General features: G+C 35.8%; 1 protein-coding gene and 1 long non-coding RNA gene across 2 annotated transcripts; both read right to left on the bottom strand.

Annotated features, from left to right (window-relative positions):
- Window positions 1–2423: 2423 nt before the first annotated feature.
- LOC147842506 (uncharacterized) lies at window positions 2424–5503 on the bottom strand. Its single transcript, XR_015497451.1, has 3 exons — window positions 5442–5503; window positions 3163–3303; window positions 2424–3056 (listed from the first exon to the last, which is right to left on the bottom strand). It is a non-coding gene; the product is annotated as an uncharacterized LOC147842506 (long non-coding RNA).
- Window positions 5504–9161: 3658 nt separating this feature from the next.
- Window positions 9162–9665, bottom strand: LOC101882034 (uncharacterized; the record flags this gene model as incomplete). Its single annotated transcript, NM_001447017.1, is given in 2 exon segments — window positions 9162–9386; window positions 9516–9665. Coding segments are annotated over 2 exon segments (267 nt in total). The 3' UTR covers window positions 9162–9254.
- Between the last annotated feature and the right edge of the window lie 2424 nt (window positions 9666–12089).

Raw genomic sequence — 12089 nt, 5'->3', positions numbered from 1 at the left:
GGTAGAGGACTAGTTCTTTGCCCTAAAAGTGATATTACTGAACATTCACACAGGAGCCTGATAAAAAGGCTCATTTTAGAGGAAAATGTCAGACAGCATTTAGAGGTTTTTCATCTAAACTCTTTAAACGTTGTTTAAATAAACAAAAGAAGCATTTTTTTCAATAAACATGTGATAAGTTACACATGTTCAAAGTTCAAAATTCTTGTTTCATTTTATCTTATTTTAAATATTTTTGACATATTACAGTCACAGATGGGATGTTGGGAATCTCTTTTATCACTCCAATTCAGAAAATTCTCAACATATGCAGAAAAATAAAGGATTTTTATAATTTGTTGTACATTTAAAGGTTGTATATAAAACATATGCCTGAAAACAGATTACTCATCCCTCTGTAAAAAAGAAAAAAAACTGTCAAAATGAATAAAACATGTAGTTCTGCTAAATCTGTGGATCAATGCAGAAAAAAAACTTTAAACAAATCGAAAAAACTGTTTTTTATAAAGTCTGATCAATGCAACACCTAAAAGTATAGAAGATGGGTAAAGTCTATGAGATACAGCTGCAGACACGCACATCAATATAGCATCATTTTTGTGACACTATAATAATAATTAATATTTTTACAGTATTGTGATGGTTGGGTTTAGTGTTAGAGTAGCGATTGTTTTTAATAAAATAACAGGTAATGGGAAATGTAATAAATTATATCAATAATTCTCGTTAACTTCCGGCCGCAGCTGTATCCGATCTAGCACAAGCTAGAAAAATGGCGGGCGTTTAAAGCCGTAACAGAGAAGATAAAGACTTGAAATATTTTCATTAGTTTAACATGAATGTCAAACATTTGAACAGGTATAGCTTATAGGTATTTTGCAGCAGACGAATTCACAACAATTCAAGACATTGTAGGTGAGTAGGGTAAAAAAATAACCTTTAAATCACCACACTTCACTTGTTGATTAATGTTAAATATTGCATTTCATGACGAGTTTTCTCAAATGAAGAGTTCATATGCAAAAACCTCTAAGTGCCGTCTTTCCACTGAAATTTTTAATTTTTCTCAGCCTCCTTTGTTTATTTTGAGATATTTTACATTAAAGACCAGGAAAAGGACTTATTCTTTGCCATCAAAGTGATATTGCTGAACATACACACAGGAGCCTGATAGAAATGCTAATTTAAGAGGAAAAATTTCAGACGGCATTTAGAGTTTTTTGCATCTAAACTCTTCAAATGTTGCTAAAAACAAACAAAAGAAGCATTCTTTCATTAAATATGTGATAAGCCCAATTCACAGCTAGTGTTTTTCAGTAAATGATAAACTTCTGGTGAAAGCTTAATGTGACTATTTTCAATTTCCTAAGGTTCCTTTTACAGCATCAATGTTGTAATGTAATTCAGACCTTAAACGTGGCAATATTATTATAATTTTATAATGGCAAGACAGTTCACCGGAAGTGCTGAGGCTGGCTGGATGAAATTAAAAGTCAGTGTGCATATACCCCATTCAGAAAACTCTGTGAACATACAGAAAATAAAAGATTTTTATTTTTTAATTTGTTGTACATTAAAAGGTTGTATTTTAACTTATGCCTGAAAACAGATTACACATCCCTCTTGAAGAAAAAAAAAAAACTCAAAACCTTCAGAATAGATGAAACATATGAAGTCTGTAGGGCTGCTAAATTATGGATAAATGCAGGAGAAAAAAAACTAAGATTAAGAAAACAGCCTTTGATAAAGTGTGATCAATGAAACACTTAAAAAACACTTGTTCCATGCAAGGTGACAATGCTAAAATAGGTATAATTTGACATTTAACCCTGTAAACCTGTAATAATCGCCTGAAATTTATTGGTTTATTCATTTAAATCAATGGTCTCAAACTGAATTCCTGAAGGGACGCAGCTCTGCATAGTTTATCTCCAACCACCTCCAACTCACATCTTCTTAATAGTCTCCAGTAGTCTTGAACACCTTGATTAGTTGCATCAGCTGTGTTTGATTATGGTTGGAGCAATACTGCAAAGCTGCGGCCCTCCAGGAATCCAGTTTGAGACCACTGATTTAAATGAAACATTTAATTGAATTGGGGTGGCATGGTGGCTCAGTTTACAGCAGTTCCTATTCAAGTCCCGGCTGGGCCAGTTGGCATTTCTGTGTGGTGGAGTTTGTATGTTCTCCCTGTGTTGGCGTAGGTTTCCTCCGGATGCTTCGGTTTCCCCTATACAGTCCAAACACATGCGCTATAGGGAAATGGAATAAACTAAATGGCTTGTAGTGTGTGTGCATGGGTGTGTTTCCCAGTACTGGGTTACAACTAGAAGGGCATCCGTTGCATAAAACGTATGGCAGATTAGTTGGTGGTTCATTCTGCTGTGGTGACCTCTGAAATAGAGACTAAGCCCTAGAAAAATTAATTTTATTGAATTGATTGTCATGACTCATTTGATATGAATATTCTGAACAATAAACATTTACTGAGAGCCTGAAAATAAGCAAAATTGTGCAATTTAATGCAGAGTGTGAATTTGATTTCATTTTAAAATCAGGATTCTCAGATAATCAAAGAAACCAGTGTTTCTCAACCACGTTCCTTCTAGGACCACCAACACTGCATGTTTTGAATGTCTCCTTTGTCTGACATGCCCGTTATAGTTTTTTTAGTCTCTAATGAGCTGATGATCTGAATCAGGTGTGTTTGGTTAAGGAGACATTGAAAATGTGCAGAGCTCCAGGAACATGGTTGAGAAACACTGAATTAAACTACAATTAAACTACAGTATAGCTTCAGTCCAGTAAATGTTCATGTTCATTTGAAATATTGCTAATATGAAAAAAGTTATTCCTTAGTTTATTTGTACAACATTTTATGCTTTACTAAAATAAATGTGTTTGAATTGTTGCTGTTGCTAGGCTGTGTGGAAAAGCACTATCTTCCTCTTGCCCACAGAGAAGTCAATATAAAAGTCATCTTTGGATCCCACTATGTAACCCTCAGTATTTCCCACAATGCAGTGCCAGGTACGTCCATGCTTTCGCTCAAATTCCTACAGGAAAGACAAATTAAGTTTCACTACACATCAACACGACTCTATCATCAAACTGTTCCTCGAGCACAATTGTCTGGGGACATTCTCAGTAAACTCTATTCACCTGCTTCATGTAGTTAGAAATGTCTGTGCCAGCGTCATACATATTGACAGCCAGAAGAGCGCACTGTAGAGCGTCCCGCTGCATCTCATCTCTCATTGTTGTGCTGTGGACCTGAATTGATGCTTTCGCCATTTAACTTCTCTGCATTTATAAGAAAAAATTCTGTTTTGAGTAAGTATGAAAGCAGTTAGACAGGACAGAATCTGGAGTCAAATTTGAGACTTTTAAAGATTTTTAGACCATTATGAATACATTTCAGGCTTATGCAGGGCTAAACACTAAGGATCTTTTCTAGTTGCCTGGATAGGCCAGTGGAAAAGATTTTTACCTGCACCATCAAAAAAAAAAATCCAATTACTTATTCTAAAGCTACATATTTTACACAATGTGCTGAAGCAAACTCTATTGTATACATACACATTTTTCTTAAATTTTTTTTGAAAAGCTTAAACTATAATCTAAACATGTCCAAACTCGGTCCTGGAGGGCCGGTGTTTTGCAAAGTTTAGTTCCAACCCCAATCAGACACACCTGGCCTAGCTAATCAAGCTCTTACTAGGCTTTCTAGAAACATCCTTGCAGGTGTGTTGAGGCAAGTTGGAGCTAAAATCTGCAGGACACTGGCCCTCCACGACCACCCCTTATCTAAACTAAATGTATGCACAACTGTGTGCCCAGGTCAGTGTCCTCAGCGACCTCAGTGAAGATTATAAGCTAATTTCGAGAGGAGCAATCATCGATAAACCAATCAGATGAGTCCAAACCTACAATAAATAGCCCATTTCACCCTACTGCCTTATCATCTTTTTTGAAGAATCCCCCCTTCGGTCGGCGCCAGTGGTGTAGTAGTTAGTGCGTTGACACACGTACCCCGATGCTCACGGTGACTCGAGTTCGATTCCCGCCTTGTGGTCCTATGCCGATTCTTCCCTCTCTCTCTGCTCGCCTTGCTTTCCTGTAAACAATTTCTACTTTCCTATCCATTAAAGTTGAAAACCCTGAAAAATAATTATATATATATATATAAAAAACGAATCCCTCCTTCCACCCCATCTCTTCCGTTTCCTCCTTAACCAGCAGGAGTTTTCGAGAAATATCTGATTTCGGACCCCCTTACATGCTAATTTACAGAAATTTACCAGGAAATTTAAATTTAAGGAATTTTCTGTAATGTAATGTCTGTTATTTTATAGTAAATTTTTGTAATTTACAATGTTATTTTACCGTAAATTTCTGGAATTTAATATCTGTTATTTTACGGTTCATATCTGTAATTTAGGGTCTGTTATTTTACGGTAAATTTCTGTAATTTAACTTCTGTTGTTTTATGGTACATTTCTGTAATTTAACTTCTGTTATTTTACGGTAAATTTCTGTAATTTAACGTCTGTTGTTTTATTGTACATTTCTGTAATTTAACGTCTGTTATTTTACGATAAATTGCTGTAATTTAACGTCTGTTATTTTACGGTAAATTTCTGTAATTTAATGTCTGTTATTTTACGGTAAATTTCTGTAATTTAACGTCTGTTGTTTTACGGTAAATTTCTGTAATTTAACGTCTGTTGTTTTACGGTAAATTTCTGTAATTTAACGTCTGTTGTTTTACAGTAAATTTCTGTAATTTAACGTCTGTTATTTTACGATAAATTTCTGTAATTTAACGCCTGTTATTTTACAGTAAATTTCTGATACTTAGAAAAAGTGTTACATTTTTTTACAGTGTATGTCTTGAGTATAAGGCGTGGCTAACATACTTAAACACGCCCCTCCAACTGTCACTTTAGACAACAAACAGAAACGTAGGAGGAGTCTGTTAGGTCGTAATAACTCTTCTACTCTTTGATTTTTCTGAATAAAATGCCTACTTTACTACACCCACTCAGCTCGCAGTAGAAAAAAACAGCCACGCCCACTGTTTTGTCATTTAATATTCTGTGTTGCTAGGAACTGCGTCACAATATGAAAAAAAAAACAGTTCATGCGGACTTTAACACATATTAACAAAATCTTCCATGAATGAGTTTTGCATCGATGCTAAACATCATTTCTGATTAATATCAGTGTTAAAATCAGTTGTCCTGCTTCATATTATTGATGAAACTGAAATTTATTTTCCCAGATCAATTAGATCTTGAATATCAAGTTCAACAGATGAGCATTCATTTTAAAACAGAAGTCAAAGGTAGCAAAATAGGTGCTTTTATTTTACATTTCTTACTGACCCCAGAATGATGAGTGTGTGCGTGTATATATAAATTTATAAAACATGCTCTTACCTGTAGATTCACTCAGTTTCTGTAACACTGTGTTTCACCAGAGTTTGTAGATAGTGTAATGTAACTCCACCGGTTCATCACGACATCACAAACCAGCCCTCTGACATCACACCTGACAACATTCCTTTACTTATTCGGTCCCTTATTTCCGCACTCTTGACTGAATTAAAGAACTAGAGCACGTGGGGCATTAGGAACAGACATTGGAAGTATTTATAAAATTAACACAATATTGTCAGCTCTGCATATCCTCTGCAGTGGTTCTCAGTTTTGGAGCTCTGGCCCATTTTGTACGTCTCTCTTATTTGACACTCACTGATCAGCTTATGGATCTCTCTGTTGACGAGCTGATGATCTGAATCAGGTCTGTCAAGTAAGGAGGACATAGAAAATGTGTGAGGACTGGAATTAAGAACCACCGTCTCAGAGGAACAACATAAAGGTAAATCTTAACAAAAACAAGACTATTGTATTAATACTGTATGACATCAGGTGTCATGGTGGCGCAGTGGGTAGCACGATCGCCTCACAGCAAGAAGGTCACTAGTTCGAGTCCCAGCTTCGTCACACGGGCATTGGTCACACGGGAATTGCATGTTCTTGTCGTGTTGGTGTTGGTTTCCACGGGGTGCTCCGGCTTCCCGCACAGTACAAACACATACGCTATAGGTGAATTGGATAAGCTGAATTTGCCATATATGTGAGTGGGTGTTTCCCAGTGTTGGGTTGTGGCTGGAAGGGCATTCACTGTGTAAAACATATGCTGGATAAGTTGATGGTTCATTCCGCTGTGGCGACCACTGATTAATAAAGGGACTAAGCTGAAAAGAAAATGAATGAACGAAAGATTGTTTGATATCAGAGACAGCTAAAATGCATCTCACATCATCCACCCATATATCAATATTCATTCATTCATTTATTCATTTTCTTTTCGGCTTAGTCCCTTTATTGATCTGGGGTCACCACAGTGGAATTAACCCACAACTTACCCAGCACATGTTTTACCCATCACTGGGAAACACCCATACATTCCCACTCACACACACACACACACACACACACACACACACACACACACAACTGACATTTTAGCTTACCCAATTCACCTATGCGTATGTGTTTGGACTGTGGGGGAAAACGAAGCACCTGTAGGAAACCTACGTGAACACAGGGAGAACATGCAAACTCCACACAGGAGTTTTGAGGCTCGAACCAGCGACCTTCTTGCTGTGAGGCGACAACGATACCCTCTGCGCCACTGCACCCCCATATATTAATATATAAATATGTTATTAATTGTATATGAATATGTCAGTGTGATGGCCAGTGTGGTGGCCACACATTGAGAGTGAGGCATGCACGCACACATACATACACAAACATATATACACACACACACACACACACACGTTATACATATTTATTTAAGATTATTTATTGGTCACAATTTCAGTTATTGTGTTTATACATTTCGTTTCATTCATATCTGATTTAAATAAGACGCATACACTTTCAGTTTCTCATTACCTTTCTTTTATTATTCACAGTACATTTTATTACTATTTTGGGTGCACACAAAATCAGTTATCTGTACTGTATGTTTTGTTAATTTAGTTTTCTTTTGAGTTTAAGTTACCGTGCAGCAGTGCCGACGAGGAACAGAGTTTCCGGGTGTGGTCCGCCCAAGTAAAGGTCCGACGTGCCGCAAGAGGCCGTCTTTTGGTTCCGCCTGGCGATACCATTGGCTTAATGGCTTGGAGGGAGAGCTCATGTTTAGTTTAGGTTCAATAATGATTTGCAATGTTTGTTTATTCAGATTTATATTTATTTTTGCCTTATTTATAATTTATTTAACTTTTATTTAGATTTGTATTTAGATGTTTGGCTTAGTTTATTGTATTTGTAAATTGTATGTTTTTGTCTCCCCCTTCTTGTTTAATGTGGACTAGTCCCTGTGCTATAAATGTGGTCTGTCGTGTCATTTCAGGGAGTTCTGTTTTTGGTTTAGACATGATTTGTTTGTTTTGAACTCAGTTTGTTTTCCTTGTTTAGTTTATTGTTCTTTCAATTGATTTAATTATTTAATTAATTTATTTTTGAACTTTTTGTGAACCTTTTTGACTTTATTAAAAATAATTATTTTTGAAAATCTTCTTTTTTGTATGCCCCTTACTGTACGTGCTGGCTCGGTCCCTCACAGTCAGGATCACTGTATCATGAACAGTAAGGACCAAGCAACCTCTACAGGTTCTCTGAGAACCATATCAAAAAAGTGACTTTTGTCTATATAGTGTATTGTATTTTTAAACAAAATTTGTTGACAAAATTACTTTTTAGTTCTGTATTTGTTTTACTTTTTAAAAAATGGTTCTACCAGTTACTGACATCAAACACTGAATCCTTATTAATAAATATTTTTTTAAAAGAAAAGAAATGCTGAAGTTGCATCTGTATTGTGTTATAGTTAATCTAGGTATCGTATCGAAGTCAAACCTTTGACAACACTATTCTGCAAACACAAAACATTAAAAAAACTACAGGCAATTGTGAAGCAATCAATTTATTGCAGTTGTGCATCGTCTAAATATGTTCAAATTAAAGTTAATGTTGTGGACTGAAGCTCAAAATATATTTGTGTGATTTTCAGAACAGGCAGAACGAGATTTGTTCACTCATACATTTGAAACCACGCGATTAACAGGATCTCAAACACAAGACAATTATTCTGGAAAACCGAAGTAAGACTCATTGTTTGCTACGTTCTAACTTAAGCTGAACATTTCCTGAAGCAGAATTGATTGCACATAAAAAAAGTTATCATGACACATAAGTTTACCATTTATTTAGACTTTTTTTCAAGCAAAAAAAAAAAAAGTCAACATGCCATTGGACATTAAAGTGGTTAATTTAAGTTTGTAATAAGCCCACAGCAAGTTGATTATATTTTATTTGTTTTATTAATGCAGTTGTAGTCAAAATTATCAGCCCTCCTGTGAAATTTGATTTATTTTAATATACAAAAATGATTTAATATTTTTTAGAACATTTTTGGCCGTCACGGCGGCGCAGTGGGAAGCACGATTGCCTCACAGCAAGAAGGTCACTGGTTCGAGCCTCGGCTGGGTCAGTTGGCATTTCTCTGTGGAGTTTGATGTTCTCTCCCTGTTGGTGTGGGTTTCCTCCGGGTGCTCCAGTTTCCCCTACAAGTCCACTGTGTAAAACATATGCTGGATAAGTTGGCGGTTCATTCCGCTGTGGCGACCCCAGATTAATAAAGGGACTAAGCCAAAAAGAAAATGAATGAATGAGAACTTTAACACATTTTTAAACAACAGTTTTAAAAACTAATTTTTAATAACTGAATTATTTTGTCTTTGCCAAGATAAACAATAAACAATATTTTACACTGAATTTTGCTAGATACTGGTATTTAGTGCCATTTGATGGCATAACTAGGATAATTATGTTAACTAGGCAAGTTTAGTTAATTAGGCAAGTTATTGTATAACATAATAATATTGAGTAAAAAATAAAGGAGGCTAATAATATTAAGCTTAAAAATTATAAAAAAAAAAAAAAGTAAAATCTGCATTTATTCCAGCCAAACTAAAGGAAGCACTTTCTCCAGAAGAAAAAAAATAATATGGGACATACTGTGTAAATCTCCTTGCTCCGTAAAATAACACATGGCAAATATTTGAAAAAGAATAACAATTTCACAGGAGGGCGAATAATGTTTATTTCAACTGTATATATAATTGTTTAAACGTTCATATTATCATTCAGATTTAGTTTGTGTAAATCTGACATTCATGCAGCCTTGAAGAGAAAATATAATTTGTCGCCAACAGTGAAGCAGACATGATGAATCGTCGGTAAAAGGGAGCAACCGAAGTTTCCCACAATGCAGCTCCAGGTAGGTTTATGCTTTTCGTTAAATTCCTATGATGAAGGATGCAGTATTAAAGTTAAACACTATACACAACAAAGGTTCCTGAAAAAGATTCTGAACAAATACTAATAAAGACTTTCCATTTACTCAGTAAATTAGTGAACAAGTGAACTCTTTACCTTCGCAATATATGCTGCAGTGTCATTGTTTTCTGTGCACATGCTCTGAGCCATAATGACGCACTGTAGAGCGTCCTGCTGCATCTCATCACTCATACCCCTTACATATTTGACTTCAATAGGTAAGATCGACATGTTTGCTCCGTAGCTGCAAGCAAAATCATTAAGGAATTCAGATTGAACAGGTCAGATTTTTACAATCATCCAACAACTATTTAGCACTCAAACTCAAAAGTTTGGAATCACTTGATGATCAGTAATTGATGACAGAATCAACAATTTTGGATGAACTGTCCCTTTAAGAAGCAGAGTGTTTAAACCTTTTGAAATGGATGTCAGGCGTAAATGTAATTTGTCATCTGGGAAACATTTAAGTAGCTTTTAAAGGGGAGAACTAACTGAAAAATAAGGGAAAGAATCCTGTTTAAAAAATTACACCCCCTGTGTTATGTTTCATATATGAACGTTACCATTTCATTGGAGTGCAGTGAGTGCACTATTCTGTGCTTCTGAATGGCTGTATTTAAATGTCATTTTCGTCTGGTGCACACAGCCAAATTGCTTATCACTGCATATCTTGTCATGTAGTGTGTTGTTGGGACACGGGGTTACAATGTAACCAGCTTCCCTAATGTTTACGTTCGTAATATTTATATTATTTGCTAATTATTAACCGCCTCATGTGGAACTCTGAATCTGCGTCTCATTTCAGAGTCTGTTAGTATTCACCATGGGTCACATTTCGGTCCTGTACACACACTTTGAGAGCCTTTCTGACTGAATGAATGAAATACGCAGTTTACCACAAAGGCAACCCGGGGTGCTGAAATATAATTGGCTAAACTGGCATTGTGTGAGTTAAGGGGAACAAAACAAAGACAGCCGTTTTGGCACGTAACGCACATTTTCAAAGCAGAATATCTGACTTTAGTAATTGATGACAGAATCAATATTATTGGATGAACTGTCCCTTTAAGAGGCAGAGTGCGTGAACGTTTGTAAATGGATGTCTGTTGTCATCTGGGAAACATTTAAGTAGCTTTTAAAGGGGAGAATTAACTAGAAAATAAGGGATATAATAATGTTCAAAAACTTACACCCCCTGTGTTATGTTTCATATATGAACCTTACCAATTAATTGGAGTGCAGTGAGTGCACTATTGTTTTCTTCTTAATGGCTGGATTTAAATTTATGTCGTTTTCGTCTGGTAACACATATTCTAATATCATATATAGGACAAACACATTATATATATGTGTGTGTGTGTGTGTGTGTGTGTGTGTGTGTGTGTGCGTGTGTGTGTGTGTGTGTGAAATAAGCATAGGGTTGTTCAAATAGTAAACTCATTTAATGTATCATCCTTTTAATTTAGGCCTACTTATGTTTTTTTTAGTGTAACAAAATTGTTAGATTTAAATCTGATGTTAAAAAGGCATTGTGTATTGTGTTTTCCAATCCTCAGAATGGTAACACTTTCCTCTGCTTCGGGAAAATCTGTACTCCTGTGTTTTTAATGTAAAGTCACTTTCTGAAGATACATGACAAGCTACGTAAATATGTCTTTTAAAACAACACAAGTATCACTGTGATTTATCTGAAATAAAACACACTATAATTAGTGCAGTGTAGTATGGTTTATTTTTTTCGACAAGGGTTTGAAAGAAACAAGCGAACACGTGCTAAAAACAGGAACAATACAGACACGGGTGTCCATGCAAATAATTACAAAATTGTATAAACTCTGTGATGAAATAAACACCGGGCTTACGAAAATACAGCAAAACAACCATGAACTGTTTCAGTTCGCGAAGCGAATTCATGACGTCATGATTTGTGTACATGGAATCAGCCGTAAAGTTGCGCATGTGCTGTGAATGGGGGAACAGGGGAACTGAATTCTCCGGAACACCGGCCCTACTGATGCAAAATGTATAATTTCAGTAATACATTCATTCACTTGCACAAAAAAATAAGCTAAAACATAAGTCATGTCGCAGTGGTTTTTATCATATCAGTAACTGTTTTGGTAACGTTATGCTGCTTACAATACTACTGTAGAGTCAAACATAATTTGACTTAAATTCACATTAAATTAATATTAACTCTTACCTCAATGTGTTTTCTCAAATTTGACGATAAATTCTTAAAAGCACTTATTTCCGTGGTTAGTGGCAAACAAAGTAGACACTGCATCCTGTAAGAGCCATTCTGTATATCGGCAAATAAAAACTTTTCTTTCAGATAAGGTCATGGATGGTCATCAGTGCTGGCACTGCTTAATGTGCCGGCTTCGGCTTCATCACTGGCTAATTAAACACCTGGTATTAGGCAAGCTGCTAATTCATATTCACGTGACTTAGCTCATAAATAGCATACAGTACCTTCAGCACCCTGCAAATGGCGATGTCGTCTCGTCCACCCAACAAATTAGCCATGGTAGATAAAAGATGCCAACTTGTCGCGCACAATCACAATGTAACGAGTAACGATAAGTGTCCGTTCAAACATAGGGGAGTAAAGAGTACATATATTCAATCAAAAATGTAGTTAAATAGAGAGTAAAAGTTGCTTAT

Source organism: Danio rerio, chromosome 8 (assembly GCF_052040795.2).
Source record: "Danio rerio strain M-AB ecotype USA chromosome 8, GRCz13ab, whole genome shotgun sequence".
Lineage (NCBI taxonomy): Eukaryota > Metazoa > Chordata > Actinopteri > Cypriniformes > Danionidae > Danio > Danio rerio.
This window is presented reverse-complemented; position numbering and strand designations above follow the sequence as displayed.